Source organism: Pan troglodytes, chromosome X (assembly GCF_028858775.2).
Source record: "Pan troglodytes isolate AG18354 chromosome X, NHGRI_mPanTro3-v2.0_pri, whole genome shotgun sequence".
Classification (NCBI taxonomy): Eukaryota; Metazoa; Chordata; class Mammalia; order Primates; family Hominidae; genus Pan; species Pan troglodytes.
This window is the reverse complement of record NC_072421.2, coordinates 151,221,785-151,246,444: the sequence shown is the minus strand read 5'-3', so window position 1 is coordinate 151,246,444 and position 24,660 is coordinate 151,221,785. Positions and strand designations below refer to the sequence as shown.

The 24,660-nt window shown below is 59.0% G+C and overlaps 1 protein-coding gene and 1 long non-coding RNA gene across 9 annotated transcripts; one reads left to right on the top strand and one right to left on the bottom strand.

Annotated features, from left to right (window-relative positions):
- Positions 1-238: 238 nt before the first annotated feature.
- PLXNB3 (plexin B3) lies at positions 239-16,289 on the bottom strand. Of its 8 annotated transcripts, XM_016944542.3 has the most exons (36): positions 16,202-16,289; positions 14,898-15,007; positions 12,565-13,605; positions 12,050-12,229; positions 11,402-11,530; positions 11,216-11,316; positions 10,539-10,671; positions 10,230-10,386; positions 10,032-10,140; positions 9,836-9,950; positions 9,595-9,720; positions 9,397-9,513; positions 9,075-9,168; positions 8,823-8,992; positions 8,463-8,614; positions 8,163-8,268; positions 7,434-7,564; positions 7,028-7,204; positions 6,721-6,916; positions 6,336-6,575; positions 6,090-6,248; positions 5,863-6,014; positions 5,628-5,728; positions 5,331-5,554; positions 5,031-5,209; positions 4,780-4,846; positions 4,226-4,553; positions 3,981-4,084; positions 3,391-3,484; positions 2,989-3,161; positions 2,681-2,841; positions 2,274-2,421; positions 2,044-2,108; positions 1,898-1,973; positions 1,694-1,768; positions 1,027-1,433 (listed from the first exon to the last, which is right to left on the bottom strand). In XM_016944542.3, exons 2-36 carry the CDS (start codon positions 14,940-14,942, stop codon positions 1,329-1,331), a joined length of 5,730 nt encoding a protein of 1,909 aa, XP_016800031.1. In that variant the 5' UTR covers positions 14,943-15,007; positions 16,202-16,289; the 3' UTR covers positions 1,027-1,328. The 8 variants fall into 8 exon arrangements, 6 of the variants coding, with proteins under 6 accessions (XP_054532701.2, XP_016800031.1, XP_016800032.1 ...); XM_016944543.3 differs by lacking the exon at positions 12,565-13,605; XM_016944544.3 differs by lacking the exon at positions 16,202-16,289 and having other exon boundaries at positions 14,154-15,004.
- Positions 16,290-16,299: 10 nt separating this feature from the next.
- Positions 16,300-19,666, top strand: LOC134809295 (uncharacterized). The gene is made up of 3 exons (XR_010154694.1): positions 16,300-16,796; positions 17,033-17,143; positions 17,411-19,666. It is a non-coding gene; the product is annotated as an uncharacterized LOC134809295 (long non-coding RNA).
- The last annotated feature ends 4,994 nt before the right edge of the window (positions 19,667-24,660 follow it).

Genomic DNA, 24,660 nt, shown 5'->3' with positions numbered 1-24,660 from the left:
GGTGCCTGTCGTGGGCTGCTCCATAGCCAGACGTGAGGGAGGCAGCAGGAAGCTGCTCGCTGCTGGGGACAAGCAAGCCCATAGCCACTTCCCCATGAGTGCGGTGGTGACTGAGGGGCCTGTGACCCAGGGGCTGCATCATGAGAGACCAGGAGAAATTGGGTCCCCAGAAGCATCCAGGGCAGCACAGGGCACACTGGGGCAAGGCCTGCGGCCAAGACGCGTTCCAGCCCTTCACGTGCTGGCCACGGCTGCCACATGGTTCGAGGGCGAGGACTAGAGGCCTGGTGTCTGTAGGCTTAATGTGGAGCTTGGGTGATATGGGGTTGGGGGGTGGTCACTGAGCTTCTGCTCAGCAAAAGATCACTCTGGCCACTTCAAGGACAAGAGAATGGAGAGGCGAGGGTGGAGCCGGGAGGCCAGCTGGGGCCTGACAGAGGAGTCCCAATGAAAGGGAGGGGGCTCGGCAGAGAGGGTGTTTGTCCCAAGATATTGGTGCAGTGTCCCTGTACCAGGGTCCGTGAACTGGTAGGGGTGGGCCAGGCATTGCTGGAGGGGCCAGCGAGGTCAGAGAGTGGGAGGGAAAGTGAAGCCTGGGTACCTGATGGCCTCTCTTTGTCCGTAGGTAGCAGGTTATAGGCATGGGGCTGAAGGACTCTCAGTCAGGAGAGCACTGAGTCAGCTCCTGCAGGGAACAGCAGGGGCTGGGGATTGGGCCCTTTGTCAAAAGGCATTTCTGGCCAGGCGCGGTGGCTCATGCCTGTGATCCCAGCACTTTGGGAGGCTGAGGCGGGCAGATCACCTGAAGTCAGGAGTTTTGAGACCAGCCTGTCCGACATGGGGAAACCCTGTCTTTACTAAAAATACCAAAATTAGTCGGGTGTGGTGGCACACGCCTGTAGTCCCAGCTACTCGGGAGGCTGAGGCAGGAGAATTGCTTGAACTCCGGGAAACAGAGGTTGCAGTGAGCCGAGATTGTGCCACTGCACTCCAGCCTGGGAGAGAGAGCGAGACTCCGTCTCAAAATAAAATAAAAAGACATATTTCTATTTTATTTCCGGATGTGATTTTCCAGCAGGCAAATAAATACAATGGGGAGAGGGGGAAGGAGGGGGATCCTTATAAATTAGAAACAATCTTAGGTGGGGGGAAGATGGGTGGGCTGGCAGGGGAGGTGGCAGGCAGGGAGCCCACTGCTGGGCACAGTGCCTGGCTTTGCACCCTGTGCCCCCAGGCTCTGCCAGCTCCCCTCAGTGGCTGGCTCGGTTCCGGGGTCATAAGGCACTGCGGTGTTGGTGGATCTGGCTTGCTGCTGTCTGAGCCAGAGCTCACAGGTCAGTCACTTTGTTTTCCACCAGGGCGGCGACCTGCTGCAGGCGGCAGGCCAGCTGCAGCTTCTGGCCCACAGGGTCCTCCTCCAGGGCACTGATAATCTGCCCGGGCAGAGGAGGGTGCCTGTCTGAGCCTGCCCCTCTGCCTGCTGGCCCAGGGCCACCCACCCTGCTTCCATCACCGCAGGAGCCTGGGGATCCAGCAGGGGCTGCCTGGCGTCTCCCTGGGGAATCGGAATGAAAGCCGAGTCCCTTCCCCAGCCTGGGCCCCGCCAGCACGGGCTGGCACCCCTGCTCCCCCGGGAGGGTCCACGGGCCTCCCGCTCCACTGTGCCTCCCCTCCGGAGTGCCCTGGGCCTCACCTGATCATAGTACCTGTGGATGTGGTTGTAGAGTTCTTGCAGAGCCTCCAGACAGTGGGGAGCAGAAGTGTAGTTCTGGGGGCACCACGTGGAGGGGGGCAGTGAGGTCCCAGCCTGGTCCTCAAGCCCCAAGTCTCCCCCCTCTGCTCTGCTAGTCTTTCCACCCACGTGTGGACAGGCGCACCCCCCCGGGCCATGCCTCACCCCGGAGAGCTCAGCCAAAGCAGAGTTCATCTCCTGGTAGCTCGCCGGAGAGCTCTGGCGAATGTCCGCATAGTATCTGGAGGAGCAGACTTAGTTAGGGGTGGGGCAGCCCCCATCCCCGCAGCCCCGATGCCTCTGACACCCACCTCTCCACCATCTGCTTGTAGCGTGGGATCTCCCGGGCGTAGAGCAGTTTGTTCACTGGGGAATCCTGCTCCGGAGGGAGGGGAGGCGCTAGGCATGAGCTCGGAGGTGAAGGCGCCCCCATGATGCTGCCACTGCCCACCCAGAGCTCTGTGCACAGCCCTCTAGGCTTCCCCCATAAGCCTTTCCTCCTCAAGCCCCTGCCAGCTGCTGCTGCTGGCACTGCTCTCACCCGGCCCACTTTATGCTCCGAGGTGGTACAGGAGTCAATGAAGGTCTGGGCGATGACAGCAAGGATGGCGTCCACATTGTCCGACACCCGTACATCAAAGATGAGCTGTGGGTTCTTCAAGGCATTCACCCAGAACCGCAGCAGCAGACTGGGGGCGCAGGGCAGGCGTGGGCGTGAGGCCCTGGCCTGCCATCGTGATCTCCGCCCCATGTACTCCAGCCTACTGGCAACACACTCGGGGCCAGGGGCCGCTGGAAGCTGGCCTGGTGGCCTAGGTGACCTGGGCCCTAGATCTTCCTGTAAGTTCCAGAAACCCCAGGTGGGCGCATCCACCCTGGGAATGTCCTGGTCTCTCTGGGACTCAGTGGACCATGTGCACAGCAGGGGTGGGGCAGCAGGAAAGGCACCTGTTGGTCTTCCAGATGTGCAGGGTCCCTGGGTCCTCGATGCCGTGCTTCTCTGCTAGCTCATCCAGAAGGTCAAACAGGTACTTGACGGCGATGGGGATGGGCCGGTTCACACTGAGAATGGCCTGGAAGGTGTCGTCCACAAACTTCTGCAGCGTGCCCTGCGAGGCAGGGGATAAGGGCTGTGTGGAGGGCAGGGTGTGGGGGCCATCCACGGCTGAGGCTGCCCCTGCCCCTCCCACACCCTGGCTCGGTCGGGGTCCCTGGCTGAGCCTCCTCTCAGGCCCAGCCACCCAGGCCGCACCAACCTTCATGGACAGCAGACGGGTGAGGTAGATTTCCGGAATGGCCTTGGCCCTTGCTGGCTCGCGCTCCCGCAGGCTGCTGCACCGCACCTTGGCCCCTTCTGGCTCCTCGGTGGCTTTCACCAGGTGCCAGAGGCACACCCCCCCCTCCTCGCCATCCTCCAGCGTGGGTATGTCTGAGGGCACAGGAGCCTGGCTTCAGGGCTATACCCCCTGCCCCTGGCCTGGGATGCCCAGTCCACTCCCCCGACAAGGTGGGGCAGTGTGGGGACTGGAAGAAAGGAAGGAGAGATGGACAGAAGATCTCGGTGGGGTGGGGGATGAAGTTGAGGCAGATGCGTGGCCAGGAGTTCTGCCTGCCCAGCCTGGACTCCAGTGGCCCCAGGTCAGGGCCGAGGGACTCACTCTCTCCCAAGGGGCACCTCTGGGCCAGGCTCTGGGAGATGGTGCTGCCACGGTGCAGCTGAGGGACGAGCCCCACTGTTGCTCCATCTGGGACCTGGCAGAGATGGGGAGCGGAGGCTGTGCTGACCCGTAGCCAGGCGCCTACACCGCCCACATCCTGCCCTGCCTCGCCCTGCCCCGCCCCAGACCCGCCCTGCCTCGCCTCACCCTGCCCCACCCCATCCCTGCCCTTCCCTGCCTTGCCTCACCCCGCCCCGCCCTGCCTTGCCCCGCCCCGCCTTGCCCCGCCCCGCCCTCGCCCCGCCCCTCCCCGCCCTGCCTCGCCCCGCCCCAGCCCTGCCCTGCCCCAGCCCCGCCCTGCCTCGCCCTGCCCCTTCCTCGCCCTGCCGTGCCTCCCCCTGCCCCAGCCCTGCCCTGCTCTGCTCTGCCTCGCCCCTCCCCGCCCCAGCCCCGCCCTGCCCCACCTCGCCCCAGCCCCGCCCCAGCCCTGTCTTGCCCTGCCCCAGCCCTGCCCTGCCCTGCCTCGCCCCGCCCCGCCCCAGCCCCGCCCTGCCTCGCCCCGTCCCGCCTCGCCCCGTCCCTGCTCACACCTTGTAGTGTTGCAAGGTGTTGAGTCTCTTCCAGTGGTTTTGGGTCACGGAGGTCAAGTCTTCATCCGATAGGGTCAGGTGACCAGCCAGGCCTGAGCGCCACTCTGGAGGGAGTCAGGGAAGCAGATAGTCTACAGCCTGCTCTCCACGCCCCACACTCATAGTAAGGCACAGTTGAGGGGCTCCAGGTGCCGGAGGGGTAGGGAAGGGTCCCTGGGGTGGGTGGGCAGGGCTGGCTCTCTCACCAAGGTCTAGGGCATGCACTGAGGGCCTCTGGGAGAAGGGGGTGCCCTTGTAGACTTGGTCCAACACCTTCTCCTTGACCTGGGTGATGGTGTCCGTGTCGAGCACCCGGGCTGGCACGCGCTGCGTCTCGCTGCTGCCTGCGGCCCCGCCAGCCCCGGGCCCCACCAGCACCATCAGCGTCAGGGGCTGGAACTCCACGTCCTCCCGCAGCAAGCGGCTATCATTCAGGGTCCGTTTGGCCTTGCCTGTCACGGCGTCCACGGGGCCTTTGTCCACCTGGTACTGGATGGCCCGGAAGAGCATGTACAGTGGTTCACCAGCCACCTCCTGCACTGCCAAGATGAGCCGGCATCAGCCAAGCGAGGGGGGATTGATGACAGCCCTTCTCGCCTCTGCCTCGTCTCCAGCCCCGGAGAGGGTTCAAAGTCCTTCCCTTTCCAAAGCCCCCCTTGCCAGGCCTTCGTCACGTAGGGCGCAGGCAGTAGCCCCCTCATGGCAAGAGGGGAGGAGTCTGCCACTCAGGGCTGGGAGCAGGCGGGACAGTGCCCCTCACCCTCAGGAAGGCGTACAGGCAGATGGACAGCCAGTTGGTGAGCAGTTTCTCCACCATGGTCTCTGTCCTGCGGGGAGCCGGCCACAGGGTCAGGCCTTTGTGTCCCTGCTGAGCACATCTCACTTTCCTTCCCTCCACCTGCTGGGGCTTCCTGGCCCCACCCGCCCCTGGACAGAGCCCGCCCAGGGTGCGATGGGGGCAGGTCTGTGGCAAGCCCTCACCCCCGCCGCTGGGTCCAGGTCAAGGCCAACCTGCGTAGCATGAGCTTGGGGTTCCTGTGCACGTAATGGGCCGCCAGGTCACCCAGCAGGGTCCTCATGATGTCCGTCAGGTACTCCAGCTTGCCGTGTAGCGCTAGCGACAGCAGCGAAGCCACATGGCAGCGATCCCTCTGGGAAAAGCTGGGCTGCTCCTCCAGGGTGTGGATGAGCTGAGCAGGGGTCGGAGGCTCATCCTGGGAAGCCCCACTCCTCCCCCACCTTTGTCTCAGGCCAGTAGTTCCCCAGCCCCACCTCCTTGCCCACTGGGCACTCCCGCCACACGGCCCTCACCGTGAGGAGGAAGAGCTTGCTGTTGAGCAGGTTGGAGAGCTGCGTGAGGCCCTGGCGCACAGTGGCACAGTGGCCGTCCTCCCCTGGCCCCTCAGGCTTGGGCTGCAGCGGGCAACCGCCATGGCCAGGGAAGAAGGCGCGCTCGGCATAGGTGCGGTAGTCCAGGAAGGGGATCCCGCTGCCCTCCAGGTCGCTGCTGAGGTCGGTCATCTCCGTCATGAGGTCTGCGGAGCCAGGAGGCGCCGAGGTGTGAGTTCAGGCCTCGTGGGTACCCTGTCCCCCGGCCTCCGCACCCACCTGTGAACTCCTTGCGGCACTGGTCTCCCACGCCGGTCTCCAGGCTCTCCAGCTGCACTAGCACCTTCTGGTAGTCCCGCAGGGCCTGCTTGCTCTTGTGCCTGCAGCCCGGGGCCAGCATCATCAGCCAGGGCCGGGGCCAGCATCAGCCAGGGCCGGGGCCAGGCCAGCCGCCTGCCAGGGCGCCCTTGCCAATGGCGAGGAGGGAAGTGTGCTGGGGGTGGGGGGGTCTCACCTGTACATGAGGGTGAGGAGGAGCACGGCGGCAATCAGCACTGCAGCACCCATGCCCACGCCTGCCTGGGCCTCCACGGGAAAGGCAGACAGCGGGGGTTCAGCCTCGTACTGCACAGGGCCCAGGGCCAGCTGCACATTGCCCATCTGCACCTGGGGGGCGGGCAGGGTTCCTGAGTGCATGCTGGCGGCACCCGGTCCACCTGCCCACCCAGGGCACGGACTCACCACGAACTGTGGCAGGCCGGAGCCATTGGCAGGCTGCGGGGCGTGCGCAGGCGGCTCGCAGTACAGGTGGGTGCGCGTGAGCGTCTTCACCAGGCACTCACCGCGGCCGATGTGCACGCGCACCTCCTCCTTGCTGATGCCCAGGTTGAGGCCCTCGCCCTGGGACACACATGGGAGCCTCAGCCGCTGGCCCCCACAGAGGCGGCCTGAGCACCGTGGCGGGGCAGGGTTGAAGGTGGCCCTCACCTCCACATCCAGGACATGGCCTGGCTTGAGGCGGTAGGGGCGGGCAGGCCCCTCACGGCTGAGGGGTGCCAGGCGGGGGTTGGGCTGGTACAGGAAGCCCTGGCCCCCACTGGCACTGGCGAAGTCCACTTGCACGTTGTCTAGGGTGAAGAAGACCCGCTGCGGGCGGGCCCTGTCTGGTACAGCAGGGCTCCGGCACAGGAGGAGGCTGGACGAGTTGACGGAGCAGACGGTGGAGCACTGTGGGGCATTCAGGGCCGACCACAGGTGGAGTGAGCTGGGCTCCGCTGTGCACTGCTAGGGGCATGGCGGCCTACCCTCCCCCTCCCCACTGGGCATGGGCATGGTCGGGGACAGCCTTGTCGCCTGCTGGTGAGGGGCTCACCTGCAGCAGCCCCCCACCGAGCTGGATACAAGCCTGGGGGTCCGCAGCAGGGGCTCCACAGCTCCTCCTTGGCTGTGGGTCCTGGGGCTGGGCCCTGGAAGCCTGCACCTCTGCGTCAGCCTCCAGCCACACAGACAGTAGGGGCCGCTGCACCACGTCTAGGCCGGTGCCCCTGACACGGATCAGTCGCCCACCCCTGTACCAGGATGGCAGTCGGGTGTGGGCGGGCGGTGGGCAACATAGCCCAGCCCGCATCCCACCTTCCCTCCTGCCTGGTGCACAGGCTGGCCTGCGGGCTGACCCTCACCCCCGGAAGCTGGCACTGGGCTCCGCCGCTACGAGCCGGGGGTTGGCGGTGTAGCGGAAGGGGCTGGCGAGCAGTGTGCGCTGGGCATGGCCAAAGACCACAAGGACCGCTGCTTCTCCTGGGACAGCCTGGGGCCTGGTGCGGCACACAATGGCCTCCGGACACACTGGCTCCAGGCTGCAGGATGGGTAGTGGGGTCTCTCATCTCGGCTCTACCACCCCTCTACCCCAGCCCTGGCCCAACCCCCGTAGGAGAAGCCCTGCTTTGCCTGCCTTGACAAGGGCAGGGACCACTGGGGGTGGCCACAGCAACCACTTCTCTAAATGTACCACCCCCACTGTGTAGAAAGGACACTGAGGCCTATGGGAGTGCCCACCACCCGACGGCAGCCAGGCCGGGACTCACATGGGACAGGGTTGGCCACCCACGAAGGCACTGGTGTTGCCACCTGTCTGGAGGTGCTGACCTCGGATGGTGAGCTGGGTGCCCCCTGCCTGGGGGCCCCAGCGAGGACTCAGGCTCAGCAGGACAGGGTCCTGGCGAACAGCGCAGGCTGGGTAGGCACGGCAGCCCAGCCTGGCCCTTTCACCCCCCTGGGCCATGCCCAAGGCCCTCCGGTTCTGAAGCGCAGGTCATCTCTGGACTTCACCTCCTGGGGCCAAAGTGGACCACGCCCTCCTTCCCGAGGCCACTGCACACTGGCCAGCTTCCTCCCACCCACCCCTGCCGCATGGGGAGTAGAAGTGGGGCTCTTTCATCCTCACTGCCACTCTGTCCCCCTTGGGACAGCCTCCTCCCCACCACAGCTTACAGCCCCCAGACCTGGAGCTCTAAACTCTCAAATCCAGTTGCCTCTTTGGGCAGAACCCACCCCTGCCCTCACTGCTCCTGTCCCAGGCTTCCCACCCAGGAAACGGTGCCACCAAGTGCCCAGCGCAACAGATCCTGAGAGCTTCGTGCCTCAGACTGGCCTGGCTGCCCACCTCCACTCACATGCCATGGCTTCCCTCCTAGACATGCAGCGGTGCTTCCTGCTCCCCGCAGACCCAGCTTGACATCCTTACTAGGCGCCTGTCCTTCCTGGCCCTCCCTCCTACCCTCCCCTGCGTAGGGCGCACCTGGGAGGCCACTGACCTGGTAGGTGAAGTGCTGGCTTGAGATGCCTGGTGGTTGGCTCTTAATGGCCACCCGGACGGGCCCAGTGGTGCCATTGGGGGCAGGAGATGTCACACACACAATCCTGGAAAGCCGAGGCCTGGGAGCTGCTCAGGGCTCAGGGACGCAGGGGACAGCCCACCAGCTGCTACCGAGCGCACTTTCTCCACCCCTCCCCTGACCCGAGTGCCCCAGGTTTCTTGGCCACAGGCCTTCCTTATCTCTGGGTGGCCATCTCTGAGGGCCTCCCCACCCATCTTCACCCTCCAAGTGCCTCACCGGGCCGACGTGCGGTAGAGAGAGGGCTCAGGGTTGCAGGGCCGGCTGGCCACGCTCACGGCATACTGCACATCGGCGAAGGCCCGGCCCAGGTTGGAGCCCAGGATGGTGAGGGCCAAGCCTCCCTCAGGGGGACCGGTCAGGGGCTCGACCTGCAGCAGGCAAATGATGGCAGATGGGGTCCCCCGCACCCACACTCCACTCTGCAGTGCCGGGTGCCCGGCCAGCCAACCAGCCCAGCCAGGCCGAGCTGCTGGGGTTTGGGGGCCTGGGGCAGGGCTGGTCTGATCACAGAGGATAGGACAGTGCGGGGCAGGAGAAGTGGGCCACTGGGCTGTGGGGGCCCGGCAGGAGACTCACTGCATCAATGCTGGGCGCAGGACACAGCAGCTCCACAGCCCCCGGCGGGCACAAGGGCCCATAGCGACAGGCAGGCTGGCCGTCAGCACACCACAGGCAGCCCAGGCTCCTGTTGGCCGCTTGGCAGTGGCTGCAGTCCGGGTGGCCCATGGCGCAGTCGTACAGGATCACTAGGGAAGGTCAGGCAGTGTGCTGAGCGCCTCCTGTCTGCCACCCACCCTGCCCCGCCTGCCTGGCTGCCCTCAGGCTCACCATAAAGAGCATGGGTGTTGTCCAGCCTCTGGGCCTCGCCCTGGGTGACGTAGATGGGCACTGGGAGCTCCCGCTGGGACATGGAGGGATAAAACTGTGGGCAGAGTGTGGGGTCAGGCTGGGTGCCCACTCAGGGCACCTCTGACTCTTGTCTCCTCTGGGCCACCCCCCAGAATCAATGTGATTGTTCCCTGCCTCTCCCCCAAGACTGGGGCCCACAGACAGAGGTTATGGGCCCCAAGCAGGCTCTTCACAAAGATGGCAGACCCCTGAGGGTCTACGGAAGCTTGGGGGCAAGAGGGTTTGGAGGGCAGCCACTCACCTGGTGGGCCTGGCAGTGGATGAGGCCTGAATCCCCTGCTGTCTCCTCCAGGGTGGCCGGCAGTCCCCGAAGTTCTCCAGGCAGCTCCAGCCAGCAGTGGAAGGAGGCAGGCAGGCCCTGGGGAAGGACGCTGTCAGGAGTGTGGACACGCTGTTGGCAGACCTCACTGCCCTGCCCCCTTCCCTCCTGATGGCTCACTCGGAAATGTTGAAGGTTCCGCACGCGTAGGGCCAAATGGCTCTCCCAGCCCACAGGCACCAGGTGGGGACCTGCCAGGCCTTCGACCTGTGGGCAAGCCCCTGGGCCACGGACCTGGATGTCCACCTGGGAAAACAAAAGCCCTCAGCCCTTCAGAACTCAAAGGGCCTACTGCTGGGCGGGTCTGGGAAGGGTGGAGAAGGGACAGCCCTGTCTCTGCCCGAAGTTCGGGCCCACCCACCTCCTGGGCGCTGTAGATGGTCCTCTCGCCCTCTGGGCAGTGCTCTCCGTACACGCAGTGGCTACTCTGTGGGCACCAGTGACACCGCCAGATGCTGCCCACGCAAGCGCGACACCTAGAGGGGCAGGGTGGCTGCTCAACTGAGTGCCCTCTGGGGTCGCCACCCCTACCCCAGGAGGCAGGCCCAGGGACTCACGGGGCAGCCGCCTCCAAGGCCTGGACGGCACTGCAGTCATAAAAGGAGAAGTTGGTGACAGCCACAGTCACGTCCTCGAACATCAGGGCCAGGGGCACAGTGACGTGGTCTGGGAGGGGACAGTGGGGGCAGGACAGGTCAGGTGGCTCATTACCCCTCCAGCTTCCATCCCAGCCCCCTACCCCATGCGCCACTCACCTGTGCCTGGAGGGTTAAGTGGCACCTGGTCTTGGGGAGGGGTGACACAGGCCACGTGGGGCCCTTCCACATGAGCCAAGCTGTCATAGTCCCCGAACGCACAATGGAAGTATTCATCTGCATCCAGGATGGGCAGCCGGGGGACAGACAAAGTGACCTGGGATGCAGCGGGGAGAAACCGGGAGATGTAGCCAGAGAGAGGGGGCAGCAGAGGCCATGGGAGAAGAAGGAGGACGGGAGGCAGGCGGGGTTCATGCTCCAGGCAGTGGTCATGCTGCCCAGAGGGCCCAGTGGTGGTGGGCGGCTTACCTGGCCCTGCTCCTGGCGGGGGTGGTGGCCCGGCAGCAGGCTCTGGATGTGCAGGCAGTGGCTGTCCTCCTCATAACTCCACAGCCACTGGTTCAGCTGGCCCGCCCGCCCGCACTGGCCCTTCCGGGTACACCTGCCAGGCAGGGGTCCATCAGGTCACCGTGGGGGTCCTACACTCCAAGGATGACCGGCAACAGGGGGCTGGGGAGGCCGGCCCAGCTGGAGTGCAGTGGGGTGCAATGAGCAGGAGGCGTGAAGGGGACTGTGTCCAGAGAGAAAGGGGCCAAGCAGGCAGGGCCTCATGGCCAAGGCGTGGGCTCCAGCCCTAAGAGGCAGGTGCGGCTGGGCTGAGGGACGCACAGTGACTCAGGGCTGCCTTAAAGGATTCCAGGGGCTGCCGTGTGGAGCACCGGCTGGAGGACAGCTGTGTGGGGTTCTGGACCCTGGCTGGGGCTGCTGGGATGAGGAGTCCACAGGCCGGGTGGTGTCGGAAAAGGGGGGTGCCAACCAGATTGACGGCTCAGTGAGATGGGGCAGGATGGGTGACCTCCGTGGTGGCCCTGAGTCTCTCCAACAGGCAGGGTTGGCCTCCCGGCACGCCTAGGGCTACTTCCAGGGGCAGCCTCCTGGCACACACCACCCGTTGGCCCTAGCCTAGGCACAGACCCCGTGCTCACCTGCCCTGGAGGACACACCAGCCACACAGCGGGTCCTGGGCCTGGAGGCAGCTGGCACAGTCAGGGAACTGGGGGCAGGCTGCCACAGGTATCCGGTCCACCTGGAGGGGCAGCAGAGCAGAGAGGCAATGGGCACGAGACTTGGGCCGCGTGTGCTGGCCCCTTCAGCCCCAGGATGGCCCTCACCTGGTGGGCAGTCAGGACATAGAGGTGACTGCCACTGCTGTCCAGCAGCAGGTCTGGGCTGATGGCTGAGCCTGGAGGCCCCACTTGCTGGGAGTGGTAAACCTGGCCCTGGGAGCCGTGGAGAAAGACCTGAGTGGGGAGACAAGGACGAGGCTGGGCCAGATGGCCAAAGGTTGTCTGTTCCAGGGACACGCCCTCCTCCTAGTGGGGGCTCCTTTTTAGAGCCAGTTCCCCTTCCTGCCGGGCCATCGAGGGAGGACACATCACTTCCCCCACTCAGCACCCTCAGGCCTAGGACACTCTCCAGGGAACCATGACACCGGGGCAGCAGCGGCACCCTGGGTGAGGCCCCGTGTACCAGGGACAGTTCTGCCAGGTGGGAGGGCAGCTATGGGGAGACAGGAAGGTCACCAGGAGGCACCACACCCTGCCCACCTCACCCAGCCACCCCAGCCACCTTCACCGTGAGCCACCACCAGCTGGTGAAGGCCGGGCTGCAGGGGGCAGTGCTCAGCCAGCAGTCACTGTGTGGCAAAGTCCCCTGACCCAACCGTGGGATGCGGGCTAAGAGGTGGAGGTTGCTGGGGGCTTTCCTGAGCCTCCGTGGCCAGGGGCACACCCAGCCGGACAGCAAGGCCGGGCCCTCACCTTGTGCAGCTGGCCCTGGGTGTCCCCCAGGAAGGCTATCATGTGCCCATCTGCCTGGAGAGCTGCCACGGCGCTGACCGGCTGCCCGAGCTTCAGCAGAGGCTGGACCTCCAGGGGCTGGCGGCCAGCAATGGGGCTGGGGGTGTGCTCGTCGCCACAGGGGTACGACTCGGGGGAGTCCTACGTGGCAGGAAGTGGAGAATCAGCCCCCGGAAGAGAGCAGAGAGGCAGTCGGGGGATACCCAGGCTGCCAGCGGGAGGAGAGCCAGGCACCCTGGGATTACCCCAAGGCCCAGCAATCAGGGCCGAAGGGCCAGGGCACCTGGCAAGCTCATAGCATCCAGAGGGAGAAAGGCGGAAAGAAATGGGTGGAGAGCAGGCAGGAGACCTGGAGACCCAGCTGACCCCTGGCTGAGAGGTTGGCTGGCACTTCCCATGGGCGGGCACCCCTGTCCAGTGCTGAAAGATGCCAGCCATCCACAGAGAGAGGGGGGATGGAAGGGCATGCCACTCACAAGGGGCAGGGTGACGCAGCGCGACGTGACGCCGTACTCCACGGTGGCTTCCTCTGCGCCGCTGGGGCCCCGGCCGCCCGCCGTGTAGCAGAGTCTCCGGGCCTGCTCCATGCTGGCACCCAGCTCCACCATGGGGAAGGCACAGAGCGCCGCCTGGGTGCCCCTTGGGCCCGCGGCAAACACCCCTAGCAAGGTGCCCGGGGCAAGGAAGGCGGCCTGGATAAGGCCCTGGCCCTGGCAGGCGAGGGGGACCTCCACGTAGGAGTACAGGTTGGTGTCCCCCAGGCAGACGCGGGCCACGTAGGAGCGGTACTCAGCCTGGGCCCGGGCCCCGCGGCGGCGGAACACAAAGTAGGCGGAGCGGGCGTCGGCAAAGGCCCCGACGTAGCTGTTGTTGTAGTCGGAGAAGTCGCCCACCACCAGGCGGCCCAGGCCCTCGCTGGAGAAGGGCTGAGACCCGGCCAGCTGGCGGATGGCCAGGGGTGGCACCCCTGCCGACAGCTTGCCCGCCAGCCCTCTGGCCACAAGCAGGAGGTCCCGGCCGGGCAAGGGCACCACCAGCCCCACCGTTGCCACTCCCGGGGTATTGGCAGCCACAAACTGCCCGTCACCAGGGTCCTCAGCCTGGTACAGCACCTCGGCCACATCCCCAAGGCGCCGTGTCTCACACACGCCCTGCCGCACCTGCCCACAGGCCACCAGCTCCTGGGCGCGGCTGCTCACCAGCAGCAGCTGGTTGGCATTGTCAGTGAGCTGGGCCTGTGGGCACTCGGCTGGGTCACGGAAGGGCACGCAGTCAGGGCTGTCGATTACAGGGCCAGTGACAGCCACGGCCTCGAGCTGCAGCTCGGGGCTGAGCTGGAAGAGGCGGTTCACTGCGCCGACATAGAGTGTGCCTCGGCCAGGTGCCAGTGCCAAGTGGTTGAGAGTGGTATTAGGTGCGGAGAAGCGATGGGCCCCTGTCAAGGGCAGTGGCGGTGGGGACAGCAGCAGCAGGAGGAGGCAGAGGCCGAAGGGAGGCCAGCGAGCCATCACGGGGGCCTGTGAGAGGGCACAGGTCAGGGCAGTGGGAGCGCAAGGCAGATAGAGGACCAGAGGAAGGTGGAAGGTGGGGTGGACAGAGGCCAGGGTGCTCAGGGCCAGGGAGGGAGGGAGGCAGAGAGATGGAGAATGAGAGAGAGTGAGCGGAGACAAGGAGACAGAGGGGGCACAGAGAGAGGGGGACATAAGGAGGGACAAAGACAGTGTCCAAGAGCTGGAGCAAGAGGCAGGGAGGGGAGCATGCGCGCACGCACAAGCACACAAGGACAGAATTCTTTCATCTCCTACTTTATATGCATGTAGATTGTTGAAGGGGGGCAGGTCCTGGAAAGCCACAAGAGCGCTAACAGAGGGACTGTGAGTCACAGAGGGGGCAGGGATGGAGAGAGGGCAGGGGAGGGAGGGAGGCCGTGGGAGCTGGAAGGCTGGCGGAAGCTGTGTCACAGCGCGCCCCTGCGCCCGCCACCCAGACAAGAGAGATCTAAGTGGGGTGAGAGGAGTGAGGCCACCGTGTGCCCCAAGGGACCAGACAGGGAGAGAAAACCTGCCTTGGGCAGCCAGGGCCGGCTGCAAGGAGGAACCCTCCGCAGCTGGGGGAAAGAGCCAGGCAGCTGCGGGCTGAGCAAGGAGCAAGTCAGCGAAGAGGCAGGGGTGAGCTCCATGCTGGCGCCCAGCTCCAGGGCGAGGAAGCACTGGGGCAAGGCAGCGGGGGTGCTGGGAGAAGCCAGGGGTGTCAAGAGACAACACAGGCTTCAGGGGTGCGGGGAGGCCTGCTCCTGCCCCATGGGCCCCAGCAGTTTGGGTCTCTCAGGGGCTGGCACAGGGGGCCTCAGTGTGGGAGTGTCCCAGGAGAAGAGCAGACCAGGAGAGCTGGCTGGGGGAGGGGTCAGGGAAGGGGCAGGGAGGGGTGCCAGACTGGAGATGGTTCCTGGGTGTGTCTGGTGGGACCCCGGGGTGAGCCCCCGAGGGTGAGAGGTGGGAGCAGCCCCTGCTCTGGCCCCTCCTGCCCTTCACAGAGAGATGCTGCCCTGGGTGTGTGGTCACATGCCAACCAGGAGTGGGGCCGCTGGGACTCAGGGCAGAGCAGCGCCTGGAGGAAGGCCCAGGAGCTGCTTATCTCAGGAACACAGGCAGGAAGAGCACGGACACTTCCTGCGGACCCCGGGCTATCTGGGGCAGTGTCTGCCATGAGGGAGGCTGCAGCCTGTATGTCCTGGGCCTGGCCACAGCCATCCTGCCCTACCCTGCCCCTCCCAGGAACATTTTTGGGGACACCGGGCCTGGGCACTTACCATGAAGTGGTGCAGCAGAGGGATCTCCTGGGCGGCGTGGCACATACGCTCAGTTCAGCTGCCCCAGGGCAGTGGCGATGGGCATGAGATGGCTGCGGGGGGGCATTGTCCTGAGTGGGAGGGAGACAGTCGAGGCTCAGCCCCATTCGAGCTGGCCTGGGGAAGGAGGGGCGGCGGTGGGGGTGGCGCCCAGGGCCTGGCGACCGGGCTCCCTCACAGCTGGCAGCTTTGTCAATAGTGGCCAGGCCAAGGCAGCCCTGCCTCCACCACAACAATGTTCCCTCTGTCCAGAGGCCAGGCCAGGGCCCCACTCGCTAGTGCTGTCACCCCCACTGGGCTGTTCTGGACAGGGGGCTCCTTGCCACTTCCCACCCTCAGGGAGCCACCCCCGGGATCCGGGGACAAAGGGCCGGGGTTTCCTCCAGCCAGCCCTCCCCCTCTGGCCCTGCAACCCCTGTGTCACTAAGCATGCCCCTCCCTGGCTCCCCGGGTCCCTGTGAAGGGCACGGGGTGGGCCTTGGAGCCCCTGCAAATGCCGGCTGGTAGCCTTGGGGCCTGGGTGAAGTGCCAGTCCTGGCCCTCAATGCCTGCCTTTGTCCAAAAGATCTTCCTCCACACCCCCAGCCCAGCCCTGCCCCTGGGGACTGGTGAAGTGGTGCCAGGTACAGCATGGTGGCAGTGAGCAGGACCACGGGAGGAGGCTGCTTGAGATGGGCTGAGGCAGAGGGTCCACAGGCCGGGGCTGTCCACCCCACCCTCTGAAGCACCGTCCTGCTGGCCTAGATGCCATCCATGCAGGGGATGGGGAAGGGAGGGGCACCTAGCAGCTAGACCCCCTGTCACCCTCACAGGCCACCCTGGCCAGTGGCACAGGAGCAGGTGCACTGGGGATGGGGTCTCTGCCTCCCCCACAGCACGGCAGCAGTAGGCTCCAGGGCAAGGTGGCAGTGGGCTGCTGCCACCTGGCTGGGCCAGTTGGGTGGCTGTGGGGGTGGGGAGCCAGGCGGGCAGCCTCTCTACCCTGTACCCTGCCCGAGGCTGGCGTTGGCTTTCCCATTTCGGGGAAGAAACATGGTTCCCCACCTCCTAACCCCAGGGCTACCACTTGGGGGACACCGTGCTCCCAGACACCTAGTGCCGTCGTCAGGCTGGGCCGACACCCGAGGGCTCTTGCCTGACCCCAGCCAGTTGGCCCTGAGACCCTAGCTTCTCCCTGGCCCAAGCACACCCTGATGCCTTGCCCTGAGGCCTGGTAGCCCCTGCACCCCAAGCCCAAGCCCAAGCCTGCCCCAGCTCTTGCCTACCTGGTGGGCCACCAGCGAGGGCCAAGTAGCAGCTGGCGGTGCCAGGAGCACGTCTCACAGAGCCCCAGCCTCCCTCCCCACAATGCAATCGTGCCCAGTCCGACTCATCCCAACAAGCCTGGCCAGGCAGCCCAGCCTCTCTCCGCCCGCCCCTTTGCCCAATGGCACAGGGCAGGATGTTGCTGCCCTCTGCTGGCCGCAGCGGGCATGATGGCGTACTGACCGTGGGCACCTGGCAGGTGAGAGACGGCAGCGCCCTCCTATTGGGTGGGCATTCCATAACCTGGCACGAAGCACCTACTGGATGCCAGGCTTGGGCTTGGCACTGGCACCATTCGGAAACAAACACAGGTTGGGAAACTGAGGCACAGGAGGTTAGGAAACTTGAATAAAGTCACACAGCTAGTATGTGGCAAGGCTGAGTCAATCACAGGGCCCCTTCACTTAACCGTCAGGCTACATGACCTTGAACCATGAACCTTGGCAGGCGTTGGGCAGGAGATGGAGCTGAGGCCTACCCCAGGCCAGGCCTGCACGTGACATGCCCACGTGGCGTTGAGGAAAAACCAGTGTTTCCCACCGACTGGAACACAAGGTTGGTCAAGGGCCGTCTCCCAGGGTGTGGCGGAGGTCAGCAAATCAGGTGGGGTCTTTGTAGCCAGGCTTGAGAACTTGAACTTGTCTCGCCATGGGCAACTGCAAGCTGGTGGCACTGGGGCAGAGAATGTGGGGAGGCCTGGTCCAGTGGTGGTCATGGGCATGGAGAGAGGCGGGCGCGTTCTAGAGGCGCTCTGGGGAGGCAGCATTCTGAAGACTGTGCGTTGGACCCAGGGCAGGAGGTGAAGGCAGGAGAATCCAGGCGACCCTGGGGCTTTTCTGCTGGGGCACTGTTCCCCCTGTGGCAGGGCCATCCACAGAGGGGCTGGCGGAAGTGGGAGGACGGTAAGACTGAGGGGCCCATGAGGGAGGAGGAAATGGTGATGGGGCTGGGGAGGCCTGGGGGTGAGAAGCTTGGCTCAGGTGGCTGGAGCCCTGGGGGCGGCCAGGGTATAGGGCCAGGTGTTGGCCCTGGAGCTCAAAGGCCCAGCAGACTCGGGGTATGGGTGCTTCCCTGAGCAGCTGTGTCATTCTTTCCAACCTGCATGGAGAGAAATGGGGCACAGAGGTGGGTAACTTGCCCAGGGCCATGACCTGACGTTGTTTCTTCAGAGTGCATTCCACAGAGATGGGATTTGAACCTGGGCATTCTGGCACGGGCCACGCTCTGGACCACTGGGCCCCAGATCCACAGCTTCTCACCTGCAGCCGCTGAGGATGTGGAGGCAAACCAGGCAGGCCCATGGGAAGGACCACCAAAAAGCGAGTGAGCAGCCGGTGAGGGGTCTCTCCCCAACAGGAAGGCCAGGCAGCCTTGAAGGAGCCAGGGAGGGATCTAGAAGCTCCAGGAGGGGAGGCTTGGGGGAGCCAGCTGGCCTCTCTCCCTCTCCCTGTCCTTCCCCCCATGCCTACCCCAACACACACACACATGTCCTTGCTGGCCCCGGATGAGACAGACGCCTGCAATCTGGCATGGGGAATGGGTTTCTCCTTCCTTTCCACAGAAGAAAATAAATCAGGCTGGGCGTCGTGGCTCCCGCCTGTAATCCCAGCACTTTGGGAGCCTAAGGCAGGAGGATCACTTGGGCCCAGGAGTTCTAGACCAGCATGGGCAACATAGTGAGACCCCCATCTCTATAAAAAAAATTTAAAAATTATCCAGGCATGGTGGTGCGAGCCTGTAGTCCCAGCTACTTGGGAGGCTGAAGTGGGAGGATCGCCTGAGCCTGGGAGTTGGTGCCTGCAGTGAGCTGTGATGGTGCCATTGCACTCCAGCCTGGGTGACAGTGCAAGACTCTGTCTTTAAAAAAAAAAAGAAAAGAAAGAAAGAAAAAAGAAAATAAATCCATCCACAGGCAGCACCATTTTTATAAATATGTGTGTATATGGCCTGCAAATGCACCTTCTACGCTTTCTGAGCAGATAAGAGGCGTGGCTATGGCAGCCCCTGGTCTGAAGCTGGTGTAACCAGAAAGGATCTAGGCTGGTTTGGGGAACCGGAACATCTTATGTCAGGGGAGTCGTGCTGGATGTATCCTGCAATGGCCGGGTCCCCTCACCAAGGGATGGGAAGGCAGCGTCAACTGATCTGGTGTCGTCTCCTTGCTGTGTGCCAGGCTTCTCAATGCTGGAAGGGGACTCGTTGGGTCAGTGGGACGTGGGCTTCACGTTTGCTGGGCTGAAGACGTAGCTCTCCATGCTGGCATCCCAGCGGACACCCCCACTGCCACTGCTGCACCACGTCTTCACGTACACCAGAGAGCAGACTTGAGAGTTTCTGCGCATACAGTGGGTGTGAAATGGTGCCCTGCTGGGTTTTGAATCGGCATTCCTTGACCACCGGCCATATTGCAGCACTTTTCATTTCTTCTGTCAAATGCCCATGCATGTCTTGGCTTACACTTTGCAGGTGTTCTGTATTTTCCATACCAATCCCTGGGGTGTATGTCTTCGGCCTACCTGTTACTTGTCTTCTCGGTTTGCTGATGTATCATGTGATAAACAGAAAGTCTTAATTTTAATATCATAGCATTTATCAATCTGATTTTTTTTTTTGAGACGGGGTCTCGCTCTGTCGTGCAGGCTGGGGTGCATTGGCGCAATCATGGCTCACTGAAGCCTCCTGGGCTCAAGCGATCCTCCCACCTTAGCCTCCCAAACACCTGGGACTACAGGCAGGCGCCACAGTGCCTGGCTAATTTTGTAATTTTTTTGTAGAGACAGGGTCTCGCTATGTTGCCCAGGCTGGTCTCAAACTCCTGGACTCAAGCGGCCCTCCCGCCTTGGCCTCCCAAAGTGCTGGCCCGTGAGCCTGTGAGCCACTGCGCCTGGCTACCTTCTTTTGAATTCCCATTCAGACTGTGTGTTGCTGGTATATAGAAAAACAATGGATTTCTATGTACAGATTTTGTATCAAGTAACCTTGTAAACTCTCATATTAAGTCTAATAATTATGTTTGAGTTCTCTTTGTGGATTCTTTTTGATTTTCTGCGTACACAATCCTATCATCTGCAAGTAATGACCATTTTGTTTCTTCTATTCCAGTCTTTTTAGCTTTGATTTCTTTTTTTGAGGCAGAGTCTGGCTCTGTCACCCAGGCTGGAATATAGTGGCACAATCTTGGCTCACTGCAACCTCCGCCTCCCTGGTTCAAGCAGTTCTCCTGCCTCAGCCTCCCAAGAAGCTGGGACTACAGGCACCCACCACCATGCCTGACTAATTTTTGTATCTTTACCAGACACAGGGTTTCACCATGTTGGCCAGGCTGATCTGGAACTCCTGATCCACCTGCCTTGGCCTCCCAAAGTGCTAGGATTACAGGCGTGAGCCACTGTGCCCGGCTGATTTCGTTTCCTTGCTTTACTTCCCTGGACTTGCTTTCTCTTGCTTTTACTTCCTTTGAATGAAAGCATAGGAGGCGCCGGGCATGGTGGCTCACGCCTGTAATCCCAGCACTTTGGGAGGCTGAGGTGGGTGGATCACCTGAGGTCAGGAGTTTGAGACCAGCCTGACCAACATGGAGAAACTCTGTCTCTACTAAAAATACAAAAAAATTAGCCGGGCATGGTGGCCCATGCTTGTAATCCCAGCTACTTGGGAGGCTGAGGCAGGAGACTCGCTTGAACCCAGGAGGCCGAGGTTGCGGTGAGCCAAGATCGAGCCATTGCGCTCCAGCCTGGGCAACAAAAGCGAAACTCTGTCTCCAAAAAAAAAAAAAAAAAAAAGCATAGGAGGCATTCTCAGTGTTCCATTATTAAGTATGATGTTTGCAGGGAGCATTCGATAGATATGTTTATCAGATTTAGAAAGCTCCCTCCCATTCCTAGTGTGCTATATGTTGAATTTTTATAAAATGCTTTTTCTGAATGCATTAATATGATCACAGGGTTTTCCTCCTCTAATCTGTTAATGTGGCAAATTACATTAATTCATTTTTAAATGTTAAACCACTCTTGTATTTTCTGGACTAAACTCAACTTTGCGTGATGTATTTTTTTCATATACAATTCTGGATTGGGTGGTTTTTTTTTTTTTTTTTTTTTAGCCTCGTATTATTATCCTCGTCTGGTTTTGGTATCAAGACATCGTAAAGTGAGTTGAGGCAGTATTTCCTTTTTCAGCTGTTCACTGGAACAGTTAGTCTAAGATGGAGATGATCAGTTACTTCCATGTTTGCTGGAGATCATCTGTAAAACCATCTAGGCCTTCCTTGTTTTTTATTTTCTGTTTTTTGTTTTGTTTCTTTTCTTTTCTCTTCTTTGTTTTTTTTGTTTGTTTGTTTTCTTTTGTTTTGTTTTGTTGTTGTTTTGAGACAGAGTCTCACTCTGTTGCCCAGGCTGGAGTGCAGTGGTGCAGTCTTGGCTTACTGCAACCTCTGCCTCCTGGGTGCAAGCGATTCTCCTGCCTCAGCCTCCCGAGTAGCTGGGACTGCAGGCATGCACCACCACGTCCAGCTAATTTTTGTATTTTTAGTAGAGACGGTGTTTCGCCATGTTGGCCAGTCTGGTCTTGAACTCCTGACCTCAGGTGATCTGCCTGCCTCGGCCTCACAAAGTGCTGGGATTACAGGCATGAGCCACCGCATCTGGCCTGGCCTTCCTTGTTTTTGTAGCTTCCTGCCTGTCCCCCTATAGATTTTAAACAATGAATCCAACTTCTGTAATAATTATGGGACCATTTAGGTTTTCTGTTTCTTCTTGAGTAATTTTTTTATTGTGGGAAAAAATACATAACACAAAATTTGCCATCTTTTTTTTTTTTTTGAGACAGGTCTTGCTCTGTTGCCCAAGCTGGGGTGCAGTGGCATAATCATTGTAACCTCAAACTCCTGGTCTCAAGCAATTCTCCTGCCTCAGCCTCCTGGGTAGCTGGGACTATAGGCATTCACCACCATGCCCAGCTAATTTTTAATTTAATTTTTTTTTTTGAGACAGATCTCACTTTGTCACCCAGGCTGGAGTACAGTGGCGTGATCTCAGCTCACTGCAACCTCTGCCTCCCGGGTTCAAGCAATTTTTGTGCCTCACCCTCAAATTTTTAATGTTTTTGGTAGAGATGGGATCTTGTTACTTTGCCCAGGCTGGTCTCCCATTCCCAGACTCAATCAATCCTCCTACCTTGGCTTCCCAAAGCACTGGGATTACAGGTGTGAGCCACCATGCCCAGCCTCCAACTTTATTCTTTTGCATGTGGATATCAAGTTTCCCCTATACCATTTGTTGAAAAGACTGCCCTTTTCCCAATTTGTAGCCTTGATACCCTTGTCAAAAATCATCTGACCATATACTTGAGAGTTTCTTTCTGGGCTCTGGATTATATTCTGTCTCTGTCTTTATGCCAGGACCACACTGTAATATGTTTTATTTTGTAAATCAGGAAGTGTGAGTCCTCGAACTTTGTTCTCCTTTTTCAGAATTGTTTTGGTTATTTGGAGCCCCTTGAGATTTTATCTGAATTTAGGATGAATCATTCTATTTTGAGTCAATTTTTGATAAACAATATTTTTCTAGGAACATGCTTTTTTTTTTTTTTTTTTTTTTTTTTTTTTTTTTTTTTTTTTTTAGACAGAATCTAGCTCTGTCGCCCGGGCTGGAGTGCAGTGGCATGATCTTGGCTCACTGCAACCTTTGCCTCCTGGGTTCAAGCAATTCTCCTGCCTCAGCCTCTCGAGTAGCTGGGATTACAGGTGCCCGCTACCACGCCCAGCTGATTTTTGTATTTTTAGCAGAGACGGAGTTTCACTGTGTTGGCCAGGCTGGTCTTGAACTCCTGACCTCAGGTGATCCACCTGCGTCGGTCTCCCAAAGTGCTGGGATTACAAGCGTGAGCCACCGCGCCTGGCTGGAACATGCCCATTTTGTTTAAGTTTTCAAGTTTATTAGCATAAAGTGTTTTGGTTTTATTTTATCATTGATTTATTATTAATAAATGTCTTGGGTCAAAACCAGATGACGTTGCTTAATGTTCATTTATTGTTAACCTACAAAAATTGCAGTTTCATCTTGTTCAATCTAATACACACGGAAGAGCATATGCTGCTTAGATGAATCATCCCCACTGACAGCCATCATGGACCCTTCTTTTTCCCTTCACAGTTAGTCCTAGCCTTTCCTTGGTTTTCTTTATACTTGTCCCAAATATGAATTAGCCTTAAACAATAAATTATTTACTTTTGCAACAAATTTTTTGGTTTTATTTTTTTAAATGTGTTAACTAGAATCACCATGCTGTACATCAGATCTCTGGAACGTCTCCATCCTGCATAACTGAAACTTGGTACCCTTTGACCAGCATTTTCCCATTTCCCCTACCCCAGTCCTGGCGGCCACTGTTCTGCTCTGTTTCCATGAAGCTGACATTTTTACTTTCCACGTGAGCAGCGTCATGCAGTATTTGCCTTTCTGTGCCCGGCTTACTTCACTTAATGTAATGTCCTCCAGGTTCCTCCATGTTGCAAATGGCAGGATTGCCTTCTTTTTAAAGGCTGAGTAGTGATCCATTGTGTGTCTGTACCACATTTTCTTTATCCATTCATCTGTTGGTGGGCATTTCGTTTGATTCCATATCTTGGCGATTGTGAGTAGTGCTGCAATGGACATGCGAGTGTGGATATTGCTTCGACCTACCGATTTCATTTCCTTTAGATACATACCCAGAAATGGGATTGCTGGATTGTATGGTCATTCTCACGTTAAATATTTTGAGGAACCACCATGCATACCATTTTCCATACTGTTCCAAAATGTTCCCTTTTCTCCACACCCTCGCCAAAGTTTGTTTTCTTTTGTCTTTTTGAAAACGATCATTCTAATTTGAGTGAGGTGGTGTCTCATTGTGGTTTTGAGTTGCATTTCCCTGATGATTGGTGATGTCGAGCATTTTTTTCTTTTTTTAAGATGGAGTTTTGTTCTTTCGCCCAGGCTGGAGTGAAGTGGCGCGATCTTGGCTTACTGCAACCTCTGCCCCCCGGATTCAAGCGATTCTCCTGCCTCAGCCTCTGGAGTAGCTGGGATTACAGGCGTATGCCACCACACCTGGCTAAGTTTTGTATTTTTAGTAGAGACAGGGTTTCACCATGTTGGCCAGGCAGGTCCTGAACTCTTGACCTCAGGTGATCCACTCACCTCGGCTTCCCAAAGTGCTAGGATTACAGGCGTGAGCACTGCACCCGGCTGATGTTGAGCATTTTTTTTTAATAGACCTATTGGCCGTTTGTATGTCTTCTTTTGAGAAATGCCTGTTCAGGTCCTTGCCCATTTAAATTGGGTTATTTATTTTTTCAATTTTCAATTTTTAATTTTTAGGAGTACATAGTAGGTGTAACTGGGTTATTTTAACTGGGTTAGAAAATACATTTGCTTGCTATTGAGTTGTTTGAGTTCCTTGTGTGTTCTGTGTATTAACCTTGTATCAGATGGATGGTTTACAACTATGTTCTTCCATTCCATAGGTTGTCTCCTTCACTCTGTTGATTGCTTCCTCTGCTGTGCAGAAACTTTTTAGTTTGATGCAAACTCATTTGTCTGTTTTTGTTTTGTTGCCTGTGCTTTTGGTGTCATATTGAAAAACTTATTGCCCAGACCAGTGCCAAGCAGCTTTTCACGTAAGTTTCTTCTAGTAGTTTTCTAATTTCAGGTCTCACATTTGAATCTTCAGTCCGTTTTGAGTTGATCTTTGTGCATTGTGTGAGATAAGGGTCTAATTTCATTCTTCTGCAAGTGAATATCCAATTTTCCCAACACCATTTATTGACAAGACTGTCTTTTGTCTATCATGTATTATTGGCACCTTTGTCGAAGATCAATCAACTGTAAATGCATAGATTTATTTCTGGGTTCACTATTCTGTTACGTTGGTGTATGTGTCTGTTTTTATGCCAGAACCATGCTGTTTTGGTTACTATAGCTTTGTAACATATTTTGAGATCAGATAGCATGAGTCTTCCAGTTTTGTTCTTTTTGTTCAAGATTGCTTTGGCTATTTGGGGTCTTTTGTGGTTTAACATACATTTTAGAATTGCTTTCTCTATTTCTGTGAAAAATCTCATGGGAATATTGATAGGGATTACATTGAATGTGTAGATCACTTTGGGTAGTATAGACATTTTAACAATATTAACTATCCCAATCCATGAACACAGGGTATCTTTCCATTTATTTGTGTTTTCTTCAGTTTCTTTCATCTGTGGTTTACAGTTTTCGGTGTATAGGTCTTTCACCTCCTTGGTTAAACTTATTCCTAAGTATTTTATTTTTTATAGCTATTATAAATGAGATTGTTGGCTTGATTTCCTTTTTGGATAACAAAATAAATCTTCTTTGATGATTTCTTTTTTAGAAAGTGCATTGGCTGGGCACAGTGG